Source organism: Diaphorina citri, unplaced genomic scaffold, assembly GCF_000475195.1.
Source record: "Diaphorina citri unplaced genomic scaffold, Diaci psyllid genome assembly version 1.1 scaffold239, whole genome shotgun sequence".
In the NCBI taxonomy this organism is placed as follows: Eukaryota; Metazoa; Arthropoda; class Insecta; order Hemiptera; family Psyllidae; genus Diaphorina; species Diaphorina citri.
Window position 1 is genome coordinate 66,208 of NW_007377676.1, and position 24,848 is coordinate 91,055.

General features: G+C 35.1%; 1 protein-coding gene and 1 long non-coding RNA gene across 4 annotated transcripts in view; both read right to left on the bottom strand.

The window, feature by feature from the left end:
- The window catches only part of LOC103506496 (probable serine/threonine-protein kinase DDB_G0282963), a 118,625-nt gene that overhangs the window by 14,307 nt on the left and 79,470 nt on the right, over window positions 1-24,848 (bottom strand). Inside the window, exons 7-12 of the mRNA XM_026821541.1 lie at window positions 20,392-20,518; window positions 17,061-17,200; window positions 14,647-14,908; window positions 5,636-5,712; window positions 3,083-3,247; window positions 1,604-1,719 (exon numbers count right to left, since the gene is read on the bottom strand). Of these exons, the coding sequence (XP_026677342.1) occupies window positions 1,604-1,719; window positions 3,083-3,247; window positions 5,636-5,712; window positions 14,647-14,908; window positions 17,061-17,200; window positions 20,392-20,518 (887 nt within the window). The remainder of the gene's footprint in view (window positions 1-1,603; window positions 1,720-3,082; window positions 3,248-5,635; window positions 5,713-14,646; window positions 14,909-17,060; window positions 17,201-20,391; window positions 20,519-24,848) is intronic.
- On the bottom strand, window positions 7,363-9,241 carry LOC113466276. Of its 3 annotated transcripts, none has more exons than XR_003390720.1 (2): window positions 8,663-9,241; window positions 7,363-7,674 (listed from the first exon to the last, which is right to left on the bottom strand). It is a non-coding gene; the product is annotated as an uncharacterized LOC113466276 (long non-coding RNA). The 3 variants fall into 3 exon arrangements; XR_003390722.1 differs by lacking the exon at window positions 8,663-9,241 and adding an exon at window positions 8,441-8,587; XR_003390721.1 differs by lacking the exon at window positions 8,663-9,241 and adding an exon at window positions 8,161-8,434.

The window sequence follows — 24,848 nt, forward strand, 5'->3', positions numbered from 1 at the left end:
ACTTTTTAAGCACGCTAGTAGAGCTCATAAAAAAGTACAAAATTTAGGTTCTTGAAAATGAATTATGGACGTTGCAATCCTTCATAAAGTTCAAATTAGAAGTTCGAGATAAGTAAAGTCAGTACATGTAGGTGTTAGAGAAGAGAAGGTAAATGACTTGAGAGTAAGAATAATGATTAGAAACTGTAGCTGTAGGTACATTAGAAAAACTTTTCAAGAGTATAGAAAGAATTGTGACCTACGAAATTCTCTACTACTGAAAGGTTTACAAGAGATGTGGGAAGCGATCATGAGAAAGTCTTCCAGGAATACTTGTACTCACTTACTGAGGAATTTGACGAATTACTTCGGAGAATTGGAGACCCTTGCCTCTTTTATTGCGTAGGTAGGTTAAGTTTAGGTCGGAGTACGAGAGGTCCTTTGGGTAAAATGGAATTTTTCCTTTTCTTTTTTTTCTGAATATTTGTTTAAACTTTTTGCAAAATTAAAAAAATAAAATCTTTCAGAAGTTTTATCTAATTAAAATTTATATTTCTCAAAAGAATTTAACCATAAAAGCACCATTTTCCATCAGCCGGGAAACTTTGTTGAGAAAGCTTCATGAATCCCTTAATTCATGTTAACTTCATAATAAGGTACAAACTACCTGTCTAGATGAACTTGTACAATGCCAAATTTTCACCTCCCCCTTCTCATTTTTCACGATACTTTCTACGATCCCGTGGGAAATTTAATCGAAACGGTGGGTTTTTATTAAATGTAAGAAAAACGACAACGCTCGGAATTATATCAAGATAAAAATCTGGTAGGTCTTCATATTCCTAGGAGACTTGAAGGTTAGAAAAATCTCCCTGCATCTTTTTTTATCAAGTTATCTGTTTACGTGGTGGCAAAAAGGTTTTTGGCCCAAAAGTAGGTTATTTTGTAAGTCTATTACAAATTTTGAGTCCCTTAGGAACCCTCCGATATGTGATTTACCTGTTACTAGTCTATTCTATTCTACAGACTTGTTAGGCCCTACGATTCCAATGTGCGACGAGCCTTGAAAATTTGGAAAACTTACCTGTTACTCTCTGGACTCTCACTTAGCAGGGATGCCTCATGATAACCGCTACTGTCAGAACTATTCCGTGAGTGTGAAATCAAGTAATGTGAATCCGAGTTACTGCTACTGACACTCTGAAACATAGAAACATTGTCAGGTTAAACCACGACGAGCATGGATGCATATACGGGTGACGGATTGAACACTGCTGACCAACTCTTACTTACTTTCCGTTTCCGGAACCACCTTTAAATCTTGAACTTCCAAAAGTTTGCAACTTGAACAGCTCTCTGGTTGGCTTCCTTTTTTCATATTCCTAGGAGACTTGAAGGTTAGAAAAATCTCCCTGCATCTTTTTTTATCAAGTTATCTGTTTACGTGGTGGTAAAAAGGTTTTTGGCCCAAAAGGAGGTTATTTTGTAAGTCTATTACAAATTCTGCGTCCCTCAGGAACCCTCCGATATGTGATTTACCTGTTACTAGTCTATTCTATTCTACAGACTTGTTAGGCCCTATGATTCCAATGTGCGACGAGCCTTGAAAATTTGGAAAACTTACCTGTTACTCTCTGGACTCTCACTTAGCAGGGATGCCTCATGATAACCGCTACTGTCAGAACTATTCCGTGAGTGTGAAATCAAGTAATGTGAATCCGAGTTACTGCTACTGACACTCTGAAACATAGAAACATTGTCAGGTTAAACCACGACGAGCATGGCTTGCATATACGGGTGACGGATTGAACACTGCTGACCAACTCTTACTTACTTACTTTCCGTTTCCGGAACCACCTTTAAATTTTGAACTTCCAAAAGTTTGCAACTTGAACAGCTCTCTGGTTGGCTTCCTTTAGGTCATCGTGTGTGCAGGTATTCTCTAATTGATCACAGTTGAGATCTTTCTCTTGGAAGGCTTCTCACAGGAAAACTAGACCAACTCTTGATGTATCGTCAAGGAAACATAGAGATTTTCATTAGGCTTAGGGTGGATTTCACAAGTATTTTTTCAGTCCCTAGAAGGCCTGTTAAACTAGAAGCTTGTTAAGTTCCATTTGATCTGTAGGTATAGGCTTAACAGAGCTGTTAAGCCAACAGGCTGCTAAAAAGAAGGTTGGTGAAATCCACCATTAAATACTTTTATTTTTCCTTTTTTCAAATTCCCTCAACCTAAGGAGGATACGGTCAAGGTACCTGCTCTCTGTTAAAAATATCCAATTATTCAATTCAATATTCAAATTTACAAGAATTCAATTCAATCCACCCTGAAGAAAACTCATCACTTCCTATTCTTTTTCCACATACGAGTTTCACCATTGCAACATTTGCAACAATGATGAAAATTATGAACTAATAATACTCATGAACCAATAATACTTATGAACCAATACCTTCCAAGCATCACTGTAATCATGATAATGTGTGATGTGTTACAAAGAAGCGAGTGAAGATCCTATGATATCATAGAATATCATTTTCTAATTGATATTCCATGGGTATATTCTACCGTGGCCCTGACAATCAAACCAGCACCTGATTGAATGCTAATTATAATTACCGATGAAGAAGATACCTCACTGTTTTCTTCATGGGCACCACTGGTAGAACAATCACCAGACACATACCTACCTACTCGTAGGTAGTGCTTAGCCAGTCACTTTTCAACTTATACCTACCTAATGCCTAAGCAGTCACTCACCATAGGCCATAGGTACTAGATACCTACTACCTGCGAGTGCTTTAATAGTCCATTTTTTTGTCTGTATTTTCTAGGTTCGAGTGTGATTTCTGAATTTTATTTCTAGGAATTTGTTTCTGAGTCTGAGGCTCCCAAAGTAGGGAAATCATGGTAGGAATAATTTCTGGAATGTCGGAAAGTTCTTCAAAATCAAAAATTCACTAATTTATTGGTAGCTAGTAGTTATTATAACATTTATTTTTTCCTAATTTTCACTATGTTCATCATCACATTCGTTGAATTGTTTTGGTTATGGGGACATTCAAAATATACTAACTTATTCTTAGAAAGTTGTACACTCACGGTTTGTGACTGAAGTTGTGGAGGCTTGGGGGCGGGCCTGCGTTTTCTGCCGGGTCTTGGAGGAGGCATAACAGAAGCTAATGGAGGTGATTCCGTGGAGGCATCTGACCTGGTTGGACTCAGACTTCGACCTCCGAGACTTCCACTGCTCAAGCTTTCGTCACACTGAAATCAAAGGGAAAGTCAATTAGCTTTTAAAGAAGCTGAGGCCATATGACCCTTTGGAGGCTGTCTCAATGTCGCATTCTGGAGAATCTCAAGGGCTTTCAGAACACTTCTGCAGAGATCCTTTGGTGATCTACGCTTGCGCTCTATTCTCGTTAAACGGATTAAACCAGAAACTGAGAATAATTATTTCAGAAAGTAAAATAGGTGTTGCTGATTACCCAAGTGAGAAAGTACTATGAATTATTACCCAAAATATTCAATCCTCTTCCTTTGGTGACGCGACGTCAAGTCCCGAGAATATTTAGGTTTGTGTGAAAAATCAAAACCGGTAAACTGAAATCACCAATAGTTGTTGCTAGTTATTCTACTTCTGTTCGCACAAATGTGACTACAATTCTAATCGCAGAATTTGTGTAAACTTTTATTATCTTAGGAATGCGTTAAAATTTTCCTATTAAATTGGTTCCTCGAATATTGAGGCACTTGTCGATAGGGGGGGTTATTAAATCTGTAATAACTGAAACGTAATATTAGATTAAACATAATCTTGTGTTAGCATAGCACTTTACAAGTGACACGATTGATATGGGTTTAGCAATCAGGGGTGGATTTTGTGGTCCTGTAATGGGTGACATCTGTAACACACGCACAGATGGCCCTTTGGAGGCTGTTTCATTCTCAAGAATCTCAAGGACTTTTGGAATACTTCTGCAGAGATCCTTTGGTGATCTACGCTTGCGCTCTTCTCTCGGTAAACGGATAAATTAATCAGAAACTGAATTATTTCAGAAAGTAAAATAGGTGTTGCTGATTACCCAAGTGAGAAAGTAGGTACTATGAATTATTACCCCAAATATTCAATCTTCTTCCTTTGGTGACGCGACGTCAAGTCCCGAGAATATTTAGGTTTGTGTGAAAAATCAAAACCGGTAAACTATCAAACTGAAATCACCAATAGTTGTTGCTAGTTATTCTACTTCTGTTCGCACAAATGTGACCACAATAAATTCTAATAGCAGAATTCGTGTAAACTTTTATTATCTGAGGAATGCGTTAAAATTTTCCTATTAAATTGGTTCCTCGAATATTGAGGCACTTGTCGATAGGGGGGTTATTAAATCTGTAATAACTGAAACGTAATATTAGATTAAACATAATCTTGTGTTAGCATAGCACTTCACAAGTGACACGATTGATATGGGTTTAGCAATCAGGGGTGGATTTTGTGGTCCTGTAATGGGTGACATCTGTAACACACGCACAGATGTACTGTCTTAACTGCTAAGGTGTTATCGTGCCGTAAGCGAAGAGAGAAGGAAGACCGGACAGGAGAAACAAAGGCGTTCTAAGAACGCACCTTATCTTTTAAGGTTAATATATTTCCATTTCCAAGTACCGATGTACTGAAAAGTTACCAAACTACTGATTGGCCCTGACTCCCTTAGTAGTTATCGTGCTGTAAGCGAAGAGAGAAGGAAGACCGGACAGGAGAAACAAAGGCGTTCTAAGAACGCACTTTATCTTTTAAGGTTAATATATTTCCATTTCCAAGTACCGATGTACTGAAAAGTTACCAAACTACTGATTGGCCCTGACTCCCTTAGTAATTTCGTCTAGGAAAATTTGCTAATCAAATAAAATTGCCACGCGAGCCACACCTAAGGTTTGACTGAAACTGTTATCAGACTATCAGCTACTTCAACTAAAAGCAGTAAACAGAAATTACTATTAACTACCTACCTATAGTATTATTTTTAGACTATTTTTTACAAATACCTACAGTACGATAGCTAGGTAGAAAAACCTATCTGATAGAATAATTTTTTGTTCATATTTTGCGCCGAATTTTTCTTGGTTTTATTATCTTCGATGACCTTCACTTGCACAGTTACACATTTTAGCGTTACTTCATGGGCAATGATTATTTTTGGGGAAGGTTCATTTTTCTTATAGTCACTCTAGGACTCTGGATGGTATTTATTAGACTTTAACCAAGAGCTAATAGGTATAATACGTACCTAATACTGTAAAGGTACCTTATCTGCAAGCTTCCGTCATACGATAAAAAAAAAAAAAAAAAAAAAAAAAAACCGCCAATTTTAAACACAAAAAAAAAATTTTTCAAATTATAAAAAAAAAAAAAAAAAAAAAAAAAATCTGCAAGCTTTAAATACGAGTAAACATTGTTCTAAGTTTCAAACGTTGAGGAAACTTCTGACTAATATTATTATTTTTACAGAAAATTTCGGAAAATGGTTGATCGACGGTTAGACGGTTGTCTAAACCGCCGATTTAATTAAGTTTCTAGGATACCGCGCAGACACCTAATTGCCAACTCGTCACTAGGTCATGATGAGGTGTGAAAATGAAAGTAGGTATACTTACACGATCAAGAGATGATTTCAAGCCAATTATGTCGACTGTGGAGACGCCCAGGGGTCTATCCGACTTGGGGACCAGAGCTCACTTTAAATGAAAGCCACAGATATCCTCTACGAAGGAACAAAATTGAAGTGGTGAGCAAAAATACTCAAAGTAGACGATATTTTGCTTTAGACATTATAAGGAATATTCTTGTTTTTAAAGAATTTTAAAAATATCTTAAGACGGTACCATGTATTTTATTGAGTAGGTATTCTCTGTATACAAACACATTGATCCCACAATTCCCACATGTTTCATAGAGACAAAATCTGACGTCATATTTTTTCAAGCTTTTGTCCAAATGGAAATAATTTTCCCATTAAACCAATTTAACATGTTCTCTAAAAGTAAATTAGCTATTAAAAGTTCGTTATATTAAAATATCCTTACGAGTAAACTCGATAGACATATCAAGAGGACTAAGGACATCAATATTAATGTTATTAAAGTGACATAAAACGATTGGCAGCTACTCGTATACACAAGTATTAGGGGATTATCAGAATTGTATTATGACAATGTCATATTTATAATAACCATGTCGAAATTATTTGCATGAATATGACAGATTCGCCTGAAGATATTAAATTTAAAATTAGTTGAAATAGAGAGTATCAAGTACAGGATGATGAATTATTAAAGTTATTAGGCAATGACAAGGGGTATAATTTTAAGCACTCAAGTTTACATAATTTTATTTTACATAAATTTGTCAAAGAAGAAATGATCGGCGGTGTCTGCAAAGATATCTTACGAGAATAAGGTGAACAATAGTCCGTCCCTTATACCTTTTTATTACTATTGTAATAATAAAGGAAGGACGGACTAAAAACGTAGGCTCTGAAAGTTGGTTTTCCCTCTAACGGCCGATTAATTTTACCAATTCTCCCTTCAAGTTGGTTTTCCCTCTAATTTTCTATTTAGTTTCCTCTGTAACCTACGAGTATTTTACATTCATTTTCTAAATACATTCCTGATTTTTTCCCCTCATACAGGAACGAAAATTTCCCCCGTTTCAGAATGTTCCTTTTTCTGCACTTGATGGTCCTGATATAAACAAGAAATTACTGTGAAATGTGGTGCAACACATAAAATCCTGTTTGCATTTTTCTTATCTAGTCTCGGTAGTAATAGAAAAATATTTACTCTCGAAAATGCTGCTTTCAACCTTGACATTTTTTTGCTGACTTAACCTGTTTGCTACATGAGTCCGCAGTCCGCACCAGACTCAACTCTAAACGGTTTCCCATGGAATTTTAGTACAACAATCAATTGCTGTATTTTATTACTCAAATTACGAATGAAATAAAATCTGAGCTACTTTATCCTAATCAAAAGAATCAAAAGGTAGAGAACGATTGTCTTCTTCTTTTATTTATTTTATTTCTTACTTTCATTTTTTTCAATGTGGGAATGAATGAACTTAATTAAATCAGATTTCGTTATTAAAATTTGAAGGTTTATTTCTGGCATGATTTGTAAAGTGCTATAATAGAATTCAAGGAATCTATTCCTCCTAAATCGATACAATTGTGCATTTTACACTATGCAAGTATTGGTTACATACCTGGAAATTTGTCAAACACAGCGTAAGCTCGTCGATTGAGAGACTCTTTAAAACTGCGTAATCTCTACGATATTGCACACCTTGGCAGGGGGATATTTCTATTGATAATCGGTAATCGGTGTGATGTAAACATGACGCAATAGAAATATTTTCGTACTTACTCAATCCTTGGTTCAAATTTGATGAGGTACGCCTCCCGTCATACTGAACCTCTTTTCTAAGGTGCATTACTCGTATGAGTGATAATTATAGATCTAGTAACGAACGGTCGTTGGGGGCCTATTCACCCAGGGGCGCGCGAAACGAAATGGTTCTTAAAATGACAGTTGAAGAAGAGGAGGAGGAAGAAGAATAAGAAAAAAAAAGAGAAAAAGGGCATAGACATAAAGAAAATTTATTGAGGGTACTTTGTATGGACCAACTTGTCTTTTTCCTATTCAGAAGAAAGTAGGTAAGAATTTAATTTAAAACGACTGAGTTCATTACATATTTCCTTGATGACTGCAAAGGACGAAGACATTTTAATATACAATGCAGTCATTTTGGATAAAAGTAATCAAAGAAATTCAGAAATTGGTATTAAACATCAATAAATTAGGTAAATGATTTTAAAAATTTTCATAAAGCAAGCAAATTTCCCTGAAGTCTCTCCCATATTGCTAATACCTTATCGACTTTGGTGTAAAATAAACGATACCTAGGTACTCGATAGTAAATGACTTTTATTGTACATTCTTAAGATAAGGTAATCATGCACCTGCATTGCACATGAAAAACCCAACGATAATGCCCAAATGAAGAAGAAGAAATGTAAATGAATGATGTTTTTAATGATACCAGTAACCAATAAATTTGAACAATGTGATTATGTGTTCATCATAGGTATTTTACACATGAAAATAACGTATAGAACAGGTACCTAGTAAAATACCATTGTATTTATCAAGATATACAATGTCTAGACCACAAACAAAAAAACAAACAAACAGATAAACAAACAAATTGTTCATTAGAGCCAAATTAGTATCTCATCATTATGTACGAGCAAGTCCGTTGTGACTTGAAATTATTAATTTGCATATTTTCGAAGTAAGATAAAAACACGAGTAGATTTGAAAACGATGAATCACAAAAGAAAATTAAATGAATCACAAAAGAATCTTATCCAAATTCAGTTAACAAACACCTACACAATTTACCTGATGGATTTGGAAGATAAAAGACATCCTAACTTATTAAAATTAAATTTTCCTAAAATTTTCTTTTTTCCACTGTAGGTACATTAATTCCACAATAAATAAACACGTACAGATAAAGTACGTAGGTATCAATGTTACAAAATAGGTATTGTACCTACCTACCTACTGAAACTACCTATATGTGTGTAAATATTGTGTATCTGTAAGGATGTCGGTATTTACTATGTTTGTAGTAGGTAGTTACTATTTCCTACTAAATCTACAGCAAAAATATCTTTTTTTAGGATTAAAAAAATAAACAATTTTCAAAACACAATAAGTTTAATTGTACATAGGAAACTGTAAATGCAATATTTCACTGTGATACGCGATCCAGGTACAAAAACTACCTATCTAGGTACTGCAGATAAGATAACAAGGAGTGGGGCCCTATTAAGGTAGTACCTACATTTCATATTTTCAATTTATGAAAAATGACTATAATAATGAGCACGTGTGGTTTTTACAGCGATAGCAATATTGAGGAGCGCGGTAGCACTCCACCTTGCCAAGTCAACAAACGACTGTTTGTAGTGAGTCACTTATGAGGTGTCAGGTATGCTATTCATTCAAATCAGTTAAGAAACTTGCAGATGTGTGTTGATCAATTAAAGGTGGGTTAGCATTTTTGAGAAATTAGTTCTGGGCTCAAATATGAAACTGGATTTTGAATATTGAATCCTTTGGGAAGGTTTGAAAAATGCCTACTTGGATTTATGCACTTTTGTTTATTATACAAATTCTCTATTACAAATTCCATTATTTCGGTCCACAACACTTATGAGGTGTCAGGTATGCTATTCATTCAAATCAGTTAAGAAACTTGCAGATGTGTGTTGATCAATTAAAGGTGGGTTAGCATTTTTGAGAAATTAGTTCTGGGCTCAAATATGAAACTGGATTTTGAATATTGAATCCTTTGGGAAGGTTTGAAAAATGCCTACTTGGATTTATGCACTTTTGTTTATTATACAAATTCTCTATTACAAATTCCATTATTTCGGTCCACAACAAGAAACTTTCACAAGATTAACAAAAGATGTCAGAGAGAAGAGTGTTAAAAGTAAACGCTTGACGTTTATTAACAAAATTATTTATTGAATCCCATCTCCCCCTAATCAATGTCTGCTTTATTACAGCCGTTATCAAATAATTTATTCAAATTGAAAGTAAACTTCAAATTATTGGTTCAAAAACTCCAAAGGTAAATATCATTAATATTCATGTTTCATTATAAATATGGCCTACAAAACTTATGATTGAGTTGTGAAGTTGCGATGGCACAAGATTTTGTCATTTTATAATGCCTACTTTAATAACAGCAATCCATCTTCAATATTGAATCCCTTTGGCAAGTTTGGAAAATGCCACTTGGATTTATGCACCTTTTGTTTTATTATACAAATCTCTTATTACAAATTTCGCATTATTCGGTCCACCAACAAGAACTTTCACAACGATTAACAAAAGATGTCAGAGAGAAGAGTGGTTAAAAGTAAACGCTTGACGTTTAATTAACAAAATTATTTATTGAATCCCATCTCCCCTTAATTCAATGTCTGCTTTATTACAGCCGTATCAAATAATTTATTCAAATTGAAAAGTAAACTTCAAATTATTGGTTCAAAAACTCCCAAGTAAATATCATTAATATTCATGTTTCATTATAAAGTATGGGCCTACAAAAATTTATGATTGAGTTGTGAAGTTGCGATGGGCACAAGATTTTGTCCATTTTTATAATGCCTACTTTAATAACAGCAATCCATCTTCAATTCTTCAACTTATTCAGTTAGTTGAAATAAAACCAATTGAAGTATGTAAGTATTCATAGTAAATCTGGTACTAAGATCAGTAATCCATCTAACGATATTTCATTAGCCTTATAGGAATATTGTTTTTTTTTTTTTTTTAATTATTTAAAAAGATGAGTGTTTCACCGCCGTTTTTATTTCGTAGCGATGAAACAACTGCTACATTGGACGCTTGATGTGGCCTGTGGCGTGGCATGCCCATCCCGTAGTTTGCCTTTCGTCAGATGGGCGAGAAGGGGCACAATACTTCCCATTTAGGTGCTGGGTCAACACGAGAACACCAGAAAGTAACCCGTTGAAATATTTGCAATCGAAAAACGAGTACAAATTTTTGTCGATGGTGGGATTCGAACCCGGGACTTTCTGCATGGCAAGCAAGCGCGTTACCACTGGACCAACCGACGAAAAACGAAAAACGAAGCGCGTTACCATTGCATTAAGCTCATTCAATTACACCAAAGAATTATTTATTTTATCATCTAAACCTCAATACTCAATATCTACGATGTTCAAATCAAGTAGGCGCAATAAACATAACATCTTCACACATTGTCAGCAAGACTATTAACTGAACATCAAATTTACTTTTAAACATTACTGAGCATAAAAATTTATTACAAGAAATAATTGAATTAGAATTAGACAGAACTACCTACTTGTAGCAGATTGCTAAAAGATGTGTGAAGTATGAAATGACAGTTTAATTTTTTCTACGTGTCTGTGCCGTTTTGTGTTTCTTATGAAGTTATGAAGATAAGTGTTTTATTTAGAAGTTTAGCTTTAATAACCGTCTAGCGTGTGTTTAATTTTTATGTTCGCGTCATCTTCTGTTCAGGTTATCCCAATGGAGGAAGCCCTTTGGAATGGAAAAAAAATCTTATTCTTTTTCTTTGCCCCTTTCCGTGTACAGACGCGGTCGGCGTTTTTCGTCAGCCTTTCAATCAGCATTGCTTGGGCAGACATTAGGTTTTGGCTACAAATTTCACGAATGGATGCCCTTCGCACTCAACCTTAGCTATTTCTTTAGCAAGGGAAATTCAGGCTAGTAGGTATACCCCCTGTTTAAAGTCCCCCAGCCAGACACCTTTGGCATATCCACTAAAAATATTTGATCTACATTCAGTATTTGTACATTCAGTCCCATCACCAAGAACCATTGTAAAAGCCACAGACCATCTAAGACATTCGTCACAAACGGTACATACCGCGTAATAACTAAAGATTAACATACCTAATATCCTTTATACCTAATCCAAAAGGAAGTAATTTCAAGCAAAGTAATGAAAAACGTTTTAATATTTGTTTTAACGACAAAAACGAATTACCTAAAGCTCATAATGCCCGGTTTCACAGTCCGATGGTTAAGTTAACCACAGGAATTTACTTCTATTTAGATTGGTAGCAAACTGAGACAAAAAGCCAAGTTACTTTGACATTATTTTGCTCATGCTATCCAATAGTTTACGTGGCTGTTATACAGTACATCACTGGAGAAAAATAAATAAACGAAAATTCCAACATAAATAAAGTACCTATATGAACGGATAACTCCGTAACTCTCTGAAGGTCCATATTGAAATAGGTATACATTAAAAAATAACTTTTACAACCTTTCTTTGTGTCAGTTACTTATTGATAGTGATGATACCCTCACGGGCGAAACTTTTCTAAAGTAAAAATCTAAACCCCACCACAAACTGTCGTAAAAGTTATTCTTCAATCTATAGGTACAGAAATCAGAGATAATACCTACCTACTCAAGGGAGCCTATATGATATTATTCTATTCTATTCAGGCTATCTAGATGTTAACTATTAATTGCACTTAACCGAAGAGATGAAGAAGACCGCAACTTTTCTCAAGGACTGAAGATGGCCGAGTATTGTGGACTTAAATTATTTCCACCGTGGATCTTCTTTTATACATCAAGGCACCAAGGCTGAAGGTAGCTCGTCATGCAAAATGATTTCATTAAGATGGGACGAACTACTGTCTCATGGCAGGAAAATGTAGATAGACGATCGACTTCAAACTCCGTGAAGAGGATATACCTTGTCTATACTGCCCTAGGATTGTTCCTAAAAAGGATTAATCCTATTTCGAATCTGACAGTCCAGTCCGAACGATATAACGTACAAGATTCTAGTCCGAAGCTGACAGTCGACATAAAGCAGTTTTAGTTTTCCCGTAAAATGCTCATGCTATCCAATAGTTTACGTGGGTGTTAAACAGTACATCACTGGAGAAAAATAAATAAACGAAAATTCCAACATAAATAAAGTACTTATATGAACGGATAACTCTGTAACTCTCTGAAGGTCCATATTGAAATAGGTATACATTAAAAAATAACTTTTACAACCTTTCTTTGTGTCAGTTACTTATTGATAGTTTCCACAATAAAGAAACACGTACAGATAACGTACGTAGGTATCAATGTTACAAAATAGTTTGTACCTACCTACCTACTGAAACTATGTGTGTGTAAATATTGTGTATCTGTAAGGATGTCGGTATTTACTATGTTTATACGTATAGTAGGTAGTTACTATTTCCCACTAAATCTACAGCAAAAATATCTTTTTTTAGGATTAAAAAAATAAACAATTTTCAAAACACAATAAGTTTAATTGTACATAGGAAACGGGAAAACTAGACCAACTCTTGATGTATCGTCAAGGAAACATAGAGATTTTCATTAGAAAACTCATCACTTCCTATTCTTTTTCCACATAGGTACGAGTTTCACCATTGCAACAATGATGAAAATTATGAACTAATAATACTCATGAACCAATATTACTTATGAACCAATACCTTCCAAGCATCACTGTAATCATGATATGTGTGATGTGTTACAAAGAAGCGAGTGAAGATCCTATGATATCATAGCATAATATCATTTTCTAATTGATATTCCATGGGTATATTCTACCGTGGCCCTGACAATCAAACCAGCACCTGATTGAATGCTAATTATAATTACCGATGAAGAAGATACCTCACTGTTTTCTTCATGGGCACCACTGGTAGAACAATCACCAGACATATACCTACCTACGAGTAAGTAGGTAGGTACCTAGTGCTTAGCCAGTCACTTTTCAACTTGTACCTACCTAATGCCTAAGCAGTCACTAACCATAGGTACTAGAAACCTAGGTACTACCTGCGAGTGCTTTAATAGTCCATTTTTTTTTGTCTGTAGGTTCTGGGTTCGAGTGTGATTTCTGAATTTTATTTCTAGGAATTTGTTTCTGAGTCTGAGGCTCCCAAAGTAGGGAAATCGTGGTAGCAATAATTTCTGGAATGTCGGAAAGTTCTTTAAAATCAAAAATTTACTAATTTATTGTTAGCTAGTAGTTATTATAACATTTATTTTTTCCCAATTTTCACTATGTTCAGCATCACATTTGTTGAATCGTTTTGGTTATTTTGGAAATATAAAATACGAGTATGTTATGCTTAGGTATTCTTAGAAAGTTGTACACTCACGGTTTGTGACTGAAGTTGTGGAGGCTTGGGGGCGGCCTAACTTATTAAGTCAATTAAAAATTGTTTACTTATGTCGCTGCTCTAGAGTTTTAATAGTTTTCATTGAGTTTACATCGTTATTAAGCGAGACAGGTGCGATAATTAAAAGGCACTTCCCTTTTCCAATCACCAAACATAAACATCCCTATTCATCCATCTGTAATATCCTTGATATCTACATACCCCAAACGATCACAAAATACTTGATGCAAAATCTTATGAATGCCTGGAAACTGTTTGTGTATGCAATGTGCTATACACTTTATACACAAGGTTTACATTGTATGGTGAGGACAAGCAAATTGAAAACAATTCAGTTCCTGTATTCTGTATTTTTTTATATTTGAATTAGTTCTTGATATTAATACGTCGTTTATATAAATACTGAATAGATATTACATAATTTAATTAATTCCTTATTTACCTGCCGCTGACGAAAGGGACACAGAAGAGGAAGAAATGTTGGACTTCTTGTACAGGGAAAGTCCTGTGCTTGCACATACCTACCTACTCGTAGGTAGTGCTTAGCCAGTCACTTTTCAACTTATACCTACCTAATGCCTAAGCAGTCACTCACCATAGGCCATAGGTACTAGATACCTACTACCTGCGAGTGCTTTAATAGTCCATTTTTTTGTCTGTATTTTCTAGGTTCGAGTGTGATTTCTGAATTTTATTTCTAGGAATTTGTTTCTGAGTCTGAGGCTCCCAAAGTAGGGAAATCATGGTAGGAATAATTTCTGGAATGTCGGAAAGTTCTTCAAAATCAAAAATTCACTAATTTATTGGTAGCTAGTAGTTATTATAACATTTATTTTTTCCTAATTTTCACTATGTTCATCATCACATTCGTTGAATTGTTTTGGTTATGGGGACATTCAAAATATACTAACTTATTCTTAGAAAGTTGTACACTCACGGTTTGTGACTGAAGTTGTGGAGGCTTGGGGGCGGGCCTGCGTTTTCTGCCGGGTCTTGGAGGAGGCATAACAGAAGCTAATGGAGGTGATTCCGTGGAGGCATCTGACCTGGTTGGACTCAGACTTCGACCTCCGAGACTTCCACTGCTCAAGCTTTCGTCACACTGAAATCAAAGGGAAAGTCAATTAGCTTTTAAAGAAGCTGAGGCCATATGCATTATTTCGGTCCACAACAAGAAACTTTCACAAGATTAACAAAAGATGTCAGAGAGAAGAGTGTTAAAAGTAAACGCTTGACGTTTATTAACAAAATTATTTATTGAATCCCATCTCCCCCTAATCAATGTCTGCTTTATTACAGCCGTTATCAAATAATTTATTCAAATTGAAAGTAAACTTCAAATTATTGGTTCAAAAACTCCAAAGGTAAATATCATTAATATTCATGTTTCATTATAAATATGGCCTACAAAACTTATGATTGAGTTGTGAAGTTGCGATGGCACAAGATTTTGTCATTTTATAATGCCTACTTTAATAACAGCAATCCATCTTCAATTCTTCAACTTATTCAGTTAATTGAAATAAAACCAATTGAAGTATGTAAGTATTCATAGTAAATCTGGTACTAAGATCAGTTAATCCATAACAAGATTTTGTCATTTTATAATGCCTACTTTAATAACAGCAATCCATCTTCAACTTATTCAGTTAATTGAAATAAAACCAATTGAAGTATGTAAGTATTCATAGTAAATCTGGTACTAAGATCAGTTAATCCATCTAACGATATTTTCATTAGCCTTATAGGAATATTGTTGAAGCAACTTTTGGCCATTGCATTAAGCTCATTCAATTACACCAAAGAATTATTTATTTTATCATCTAAACCTCAATATCTACGATGTTCAAATCAAGTAGGCGCAATAAACATAACATCTTCACACATTGTCAGCAAGACTATTAACTGAACATCAAATTTACTTTTAAACATTACTGAGCATAAACATTTATTACAAGAAATAATTGAATTAGAATTAGACAGAACTACTTGTAGCAGATTGCTAAAAGATGTGTGAAGTATGAAATGACAGTTTAATTTTTTCTACGTGTCTGTGCCGTTTTGTGTTTCTTATGAAGTTATGAAGATAAGTGTTTTATTTAGAAGTTTAGCTTTAATAACCGTCTAGCGTGTGTTTAATTTTTATGTTCGCGTCATCTTCTGTTCAGGTTATCCGAATAGAGGAAGCCCTTTGGAATCAAAAATCTTATTCTTTTTCTTTGTCCCTTTCCGTGTACAGACGCGGTCGGCGTTTTTCGTCAGCCTTTCAATCAGCCCTAAATAGGGTCATTGCTTGGTCTGACATTTGGTTTTGGCAAATTTCACGAGTGGATGCCCTTCGCACTCAACCTTAGCTATTTCTTTAGCAAGGGAAATTCAGGCTAGTATACCCCCCGTTTAAAGTCCCTAAGCCAGACACCTTTGGCACATCCACTAAAAATATTTGATCTCTCTCCCTTCTCAATATGTAGTACATTCAGTCCCATCATCGAGAGCCATTGTTACAGGCAAAGACCATCTAAGACATTCGTCACAAACGGTACATACCGCGTAATAACTAAAGATTAACATACCTAATATCCTTTATGCCTAATCCAAAAGGAAGTAATTTCAAGCAAAGTAATGAAAAACGTTTTAATATTTGTTTTAACGACAAAAACGAATTACCTAAAGCTCAGCAGTAAACAGAAATTACTATTAGCTACCTATAGTATTATTTTTAGACTATTTTTTACAAATACCTACAGTACGATAGCTAGGAAGAAAAACCTATCTGATAGAAAAAAGATTAATTTTTCCAATAATTTTTTGTTCATATTTTGCGCCGAATTTTTCTTGGTTTTATTATCTTCGATGACTTTCACTTGCACAGTTCCACATTTTAGCGTTACTTCATGGGCAATGATTATTTCTGGGGAAGGTTCATTTTTCTTATATAGTCACTCTAGGACTCTGGATGGTATTTATTAGACTTTAATTAAGAGGTAATACGTATAATATGTAATACTGGTAATAGCTACCTTATCTGCAAGCTTTAAATACGAGTAAACATTGTTCTGAGTTTCAAACGTTGAGGAAACTTCTGACTAATATTATTATTTTTACAGAAAATTTCGGAAAATGGTTGATGGACGGTTGAGACGGTTTAATGTCTAAACCGCCGATTTAATTAAGTTTCTAGGATACCGCGCAGACACCTAATTGCAAACTCGTCACTAGGTCATGATGAGGTGTGAAAATGAAAGTATACTTACACGATCAAGAGATGATTTCAAGCCAATTATGTCGACTGTGGAGACGCCCAGGGGTCTATCCGACTTGGGGACCAGAGCTAATTGCTGGAGGTTGTGATCAGCTATTGTTTGGGACAGACAGAGCACCTTGTCTGTGTTCACTGGAACAGATATAAAGTGATGGTTAGAACAGATAGAAGGTACCTCATTTATTCTGCCATCACCAATCGGCTAGAGCTGAAGCCGCTATAACAACAACAACAACAAACACATCATTTATTCTGCTGGGATAGGACTGAAAAGTCCCTTTACCCCCGCAGTCTGAATTAGGTCATGGGACGAAAAACGAAAAACGAAGCGCGTTACCATTGCATTAAGCTCATTCAATTACACCAAAGAATTATTTATTTTATCATCTAAACCTCAATACTCAATATCTACGATGTTCAAATCAAGTAGGCGCAATAAACATAACATCTTCACACATTGTCAGCAAGACTATTAACTGAACATCAAACGTATTTTTAGTGGATGTACCTAAATCACCACTAATCCGAAATTGAGAGAATAGGGGCAAAGATCGCATGTGATCATAAAATTAAAATACATGCCAATTACAAATTTATATCTTTGTACATACCTAGTAGGTATTTGCCATTAATAATATTATGATTCAATTATTTATGAAATCATGATGCTATTACGCCTGTAGTTATGTCCCATTTTAAATATATATCCCCTTAAAGATAAATAGATAACGGTATGACATGTCCTTAATAAAAGCAAGAATAATGTGAGAAGGGAATCATGTGTGGAATACATTTTTAAAAAAAAAAATAGATTAGTTGTTCGTTTTATTATTCATTGTTCAATGATATAAAGGAAATAAACTTGGATGATCAGAAAGTTAACAAACACATCATTTATTCTGCTGGGATAGGACTGAAAAGTCCCTTTACCCCCGCAGTCTGAATTAGGTCATGGGTAAGGAATAGATCGGACTAAAATAATAAAATTATTATTAATAAAATCAAGATGAGGGTAAAGTTTAAAATTCCAGTGAATGTGTCAATCGGTTAACCAATTTTCTCCTCATTACATTATTCAACTAAGCAAGTAAACATAAATGCGAGTCTAGTAAGAAATATAATTACTTCAAGAACACTTCCGTAACAAAAGAGCATTAATGCCAAAACAAGTAACTAATTATTAGTTCAAAATTATGCTGGAAAAGTTTGAAATTATAATCCACATACAGGTACTTACTATGCAAGTATTGGTTACATACCTGGAAATTTGTCAAACACAGTGTAAGCTCGTCGATTGAAAGACTCTTTAAAACTGCGTAATCTCTACGATATTGCACACCTTGGCAGGGGGATATTTCTATTGATAATCGGTAATCGGTGTGATGTAAACATGACGCAATAGAAATATTTTCGTACTTACTCAATCCTTGGTTCAAATTTGATGAGGTACCCCTCCCGTCATAGTCAACCTCTCTAAGGTGCATTACTCGTATGAGTGATAATTATAGATCTAGTAACGAACGGTCGTTGGGGGCCTATTCACCTAGGGGCGCGTGAAACCAAATGGTTCTTAAAATGACAGTTGAAGAAGAGGAGGAGGAGGAAGAAGAAGAAGAAAAAAAAGGAGAAAAAGGGCATAGACATAAAGAAAATTTATTGAGGGTACTTTGTATGGACCAACTTGTCTTTTTCCTATTCAGAAGAAAGTAGGTAAGAATTTAATTTAAAATGACTGAGTTCATTACATATTTCCTTGATGACTGCAAAGGACGAAAACATTTTAAAATACAATGCAGTCATTTTGGATAAAAGTAATCAAAGAAATTCAGAAATTGATATTAAACATCAATAAATTAGGTAAATGATTTTAGAAAATTTCATAAAGCAAGCAAATTTCCCTGAAGTCTCCCCCATATTGCTAATACCTTATCGACTTTGGTGTAAAATAAACGATACCTAGGTAACTACTCGATAGTAAATGACTTTTATTGTACATTCTTAAGATAAGGTAATCATGCACCTGCATTGCACATGAAAACCCAACGATAATGCCCAAATGAAGAAGAAGAAATAATGTAAATTAATGATGTTTTTAGTGATACCAGTAACCAATAAATTTGAACAATGTGATTATGTGTTCATCATAGGTATTTTACACATGAAAATAACGTATAGAACAGGTACCGGATAGACGATCGACTTCAAACTCCGTGAAGAGGATATACCTTGTCTATACTGCCCTAGGACTGTTCCTAAAAAGGATTAATCCTATTTCGAAGCTGACAGTCCAGTCCGAACGATATAACGTACAAGATTCTAGTCCGAAGCTGACAGTCGACATAAAGCAGTTTTAGTTTTCCCGTAAAAGTTACACAAGACCGTGTTTAAATGCGGGAGTAAAGGGACTTTTCAGTCACATTCCTTACGAAATATCTACCTAGAATATTAATTTGTATCGACAGGACCAGTTATCGCCTACACTGCCTTAGGGAATTCACTCCCCTAAGTCACCCTAAAGGTTAGAATCGATTAGGGAATTCTTGTGTCATTTAATCGAAGAGTTTCATAGAATGAACAACTTACCTGGATGCCTCAGAGAATATTTCGAGGGATCCAAATTTTTCGTTTGGCAAATTTGATTCAAAATGTCCACCAGTTTTGTATTCCCGTTAGTCCTCATAACGTACAACTGGTTGTGTGGTAGGTTGACCTGGGGAAGACAATAAAAAAAAGTATTAAAGACATAGATTCTGTAAAAATACCTAATTGTAAATAAATAATAGTAATAGTTTAGTAGAAGAACAATTATTTTGCACTTCTTCGGGCCACCCACATTTGCTATCTTAGAAGAGCTATCGTTGGTCCATTGGTTCTGTGACCTTGACAGAGGTCACTCCAGAAGTAACCGGCCACCGAGAAGAAAAATGAGAAGGTATACAGAATAAAGTATCTAACTAATCTGATTATTAATGGGATTATCCGAAAGAAGATAGCGAGATTTAGGGGGACCACTAACATTATACAAAGTACCTATCTAACTAATCTGATTATTAATGGGATTATCCGAAAGAAGATAGCGAGATTTAGGGGGACCACTAACATTATAAATATGGACTTTTGAATGCGGGAGTAAAGGGACTTTTCAGTCACATTCCTTACGAAATATCTACCTAGAATCTTAATTTGTATCGACAGGACCAGTTATCGCCTACACTGCCTTAGGGAATTCACTCCCCTAAGTCACCCTAAAGGTTAGAATCGATTAGGGAATTCTTGTGTCTTGTGTCATTCAATCGAAGAGTTTCATAGAATGAACAACTTACCTGGATGCCTCAGGGAATATTTCGAGGGATCCAAATTTTTCGTTTGGCAAATTTGATTCAAAATGTCCGCCAGTTTTGTGTTTCCGTTGGTCCTCATAACGTACAACTGATTGTGTGGTAGGTTGACCTGGGGAAGAAAATAAAAAAGTATTAAAGAGATAGATTCTGTAAAAATAATTGTAAATAAATAATAGTAATAGTTTAGTAGAACAATTATTTTGCACTTCTTCGGGCCACCCACATTTGCTATCTTAGAAGAACTATCGTTGGTCCATTGGTTCTGTGACCTTGACAGAGGTCACTCCAGAAGTAACCGGCCACCGAGAAGAAAAATGAGAAGGTATACAGAATAAAGTATCTAACTAATCTGATTATTAATGGGATTATCCGAAAGAAGATAGCGAGATTTAGGGGGACCACTAACATTATAAATATGGACTTTTATACATAGATACGTATAACAACAGGAACAGCGAACAGCAAGAACAACAACAACAACAACAACAACAACAACAACAACAAAACAGCACCATCAAAAAATGGACCTGTTCATCTAGACTTCACAGTCACATTCCGACTAAACGCAAAGCAAAGACATAAATAATCATGAAAAATGAAGCATAATTACAGGCTGAAATTCTCCTAAGAGTGAAATTTATTAAAGTTTCAAGTTTTGAACTGGAGAATTTAAGAACTTTTGTGTGCAGCCTATCATTAGAGATAATCTAATTCAGGATTAAGCTCTATGTCTCTGTCTGGAGTTGCTAAATATTTTTCTACATGGGTGTTCTGTGTTGAGAAATCAGACTAATTAGAAGTAGAGAGACATTCTTGACAGGTACTCGAGTATAATCTGGAAAAGGGAAGGTTTGGAACTGTAAATTCTGGGTGGAATAGAACAGAAACTGGGAGTGTTTGTCCTACCTAGTTAATTTTCCTAAAGATATGACTATTCAAGTAAAGGTTATCTATAAAAATGTAAGTTTTTACCCAGAAGGTCACATAAAAACTGATCTAAAAACTTTTTACATTGTATTTTCCTATAGGGCCAAATATTTTCACTGCCAAACGTATGTCGAAATTACGAAAAACATCAGTAAATGACTTCCTTAATATTTAGTGAATAGAGAAAAACCTGCTAGTAGAATTATCATTAGACTCAGAAGCAAGATAATGAGTGTAAATTGATATTAGCAACCATACCCATACCCATGTACCCACTTAGCACAAATTAGCGAAACTCAAGTCAAGAGTTGATTTTTATTTACTCATATTTAATACTCGCGCGAACACACCTATAGCTTCCATCATTCCCTACGGAATAAAAGTAACACCTTTCTATACTTTCTATTACTCCACGAGGTTTCAAGAGCATAGAGGGAACTGTAACTGCTAAGATCTCATCGTCCCAAAAGCGAAGAGAGAAGGAAGACACGATATGATAAAGCCAGCTGTTCCGGGAACAAACCTTATCTGTTTAGAATAAAATCCTCCCTGGGCGGGAATCGAACCCGCGACCTAGCACTTACAAGGCAGACGCGCTACCCTCTAAGCTGACAACCAGGTAAAAAATAAACTTTAAATCCTTGAGGTTAAATGTAAAATGATATGGTGTAAAACAACCCTTTGTACCAACTGATTAGTAAAACAACCCTCTTGTACTAACTCATTAGTACCTACATATTTTATTCTAAGTACACATTTTATTCCATTACAACTATATATTTTATTCTAAGTACACATTTTATTCCATTACAAGTACATATTTTATTCTAAGTACACATTTTATTCCATTACAAGTACATATTTTATTCCATTACAATAGGCGTACTTGGAATCCTTGCTATTAGATTACAATCGCGCCGCCTGCATTCTCTCTGCTCCCAGAATCTGTAAACGTATGTACGGATTGAACAATAGGTTGCTCTTCAGTTTTAAGGTTTTTTAAAAGAACTGGAGAATTTAAGAACTTTTGTGTGCAGCCTATCATTAGAGATAATCTAATTCAAGATTAAGCTCTATGTCTCTGTCTGGAGTTGCTAAATATTTTTCTACATGGGTGTTCTGTGTTGAGAAATCAGACTAATTAAAAGTAGAGAGACATTCTTGACAGGTACTCGAGTATAATCTGAAAAAGGGACGGTTTGGAACTGTAAATTCTGGGTGGAATGGAATAGAAACTGGGAGTGTTTGTCCTACCTAGTTAATTTTCCTAAAGATTTGACTATTCAAGTAAAGGTTATCTATAAAAATGTAAGTTTTTATCCAGAAGGTCACATAAAAACTGATCTAAAAACTTTTTACATTGTATTTTCCTATAGGGCCAAATATTTTCACTGTCAAACGTATGTCGAAATTACGAAAAACATCAGTGATTGACTTCCTTAAATATTTAGTGAATAGAGAAAAACCTGCTAGTAGAATTATCATTAGACTCAGAAGCAAGATCATGAGTGTAAATTGATATTAGCAACCATACACATACCCATGTACCCACTTAGCACAAATTAGCGAAACTCAAGTCAAGAGTTGATTTTTATTTACTCATATTTTAATACTCTCGCGAACACACCTATAGCTTCCATCATTCCCTACCGAATAAAAGTAACACCTTTCTATACTTTCTATTACCCCACGAGGTTTCAAGAGCATAGAGGGAACTGTAACTGCTAAGGTCTCATCGTCCCAAAAGCGAAGAGAGAAGGAAGACACGATAGGATAAAGCCAGCTGTTCCGGGAACAAACCTTATCTGTTTAGAATAAAATCCTCCCTGGGCGGGAATCGAACCTGCGACCTAGCGCTTACAAGGCAGACGCTCTACCCTCTAAGCTGACTAAGCTGACAACCAGGTAAAAAATAAACTTTAAATCCTTGAGGTTAAATGTAAAATGATATGGTGTAAAACAACCCTTTGTACCAACTGATTAGTAAAACAACCCTCTTGTACTAGCTAATTAGTACCTACATATTTTATTCTAAGTACACATTTTATTCCATTACAAGTAGGTACATATTTTATTCTAAGTACACATTTTATTCCATTACAATAGGCGTACTTGGAATCCTTGCTATTAGATTACAATCGTGCCGCCTGCATTCTCTCTGCTCCCAGAATCTGTAAACGTATGTACGGATTGAACAATAGGTTGCTCTTCAGTTTTAAGGTTTAAAAAAAAAAATAGATTAGTTGTTCGTTTTATTATTCATTGTTCAATGATATAAAGGAAATAAACTTGGATGATCAGAAAGTTAATTACAGGACAGGATGAACACATCTATTTGTTTTGTCGCAAGGAATCTTTGTGAGATAATAGCTTTGAGCCTGCCTAATGCCTATGCATGCATCGCGTAGTGTTATAACAATGGTATTTGCCCAGGGGCGTAGCGTGGTCTAAAGTCAAGTGTAAGGCGTGTAGGGCACTAATTTCCATCACCATGCACATTACTACATAAGTCATGCACATGCTTCTTCATAAATATTTAAAGGCAATATTTAAAGGTGTTTGAGTAAATTTTGAGTGTATGGCCGCCATACACGCCCTACATGGACGCTACGCCACTGTATTTGCCATTGAGAAGAGGTTCCCTCTTAGGTCGGCACTAACATCAGAATGAAGAAAGAAAGAAACATGGCATAGGTTGTGGAAAAGATAAAGCCTTATATGAAAAATGATGTTTATGATGAGTAATAAAGGGGCAAAAGTACTGAATTAATAGCTTTGAGCCTGCCTAATGCCTATGCATGCATCGCGTAGTGTTATAACAATGGTATTTGCCATTGAGAAGAGGGAACGTAGGTCGGCACTAACATCAGAATGAAGAAAGGAAGAAACATGGCATAGGTTGTGGAAAAGATAAAGCCTTATATGAAAAATGATGTTTATGATGAGTAATAAAGGGGCAAAAGTACTGAAAAAGTGAGTAATGTAAGAGATAGGAATATGGGAGAAGGAGGGGCCCAGAACACAAACCTGAAATAAATCTGACTTGAAGTCGTAAAATTGATTGTTCTTAGCTAAATTATCTTGCCAAGATTAATGACCATTTTTAGCTGAATTCCAGAGAGGTATTTTAGTTGGATTCCAGCTCTTGACCTTGAGATAATGGATGATGTTAGGTACTAAGTCAAGATCGGTATTTTTCATCCTTTTTGGTGTTAACACAATAAAAACCAAAGTGCCTGTACACTGGTTTTCCACCACAGGAATTCAGCTTTTCTAACAGCAACGAGTTCTTCTTTCCGGTTCAAGAGTTTCCATTGTTCTCACAGCTAGTCCAAAAAAACTTCAGCTCAGACCAAAGGTATACTTGACACCTCACTTGACAGTGAGTACTTTGTATAATTTATTTTAATGTTTGCAAATTTATGAGTTTAATATGATAATACCGGAGTTGTGATAAAAACCAAAAAGCCTGTACACTGGTTTTCCACCACAGGAATTCAGCTTTTCTAGCA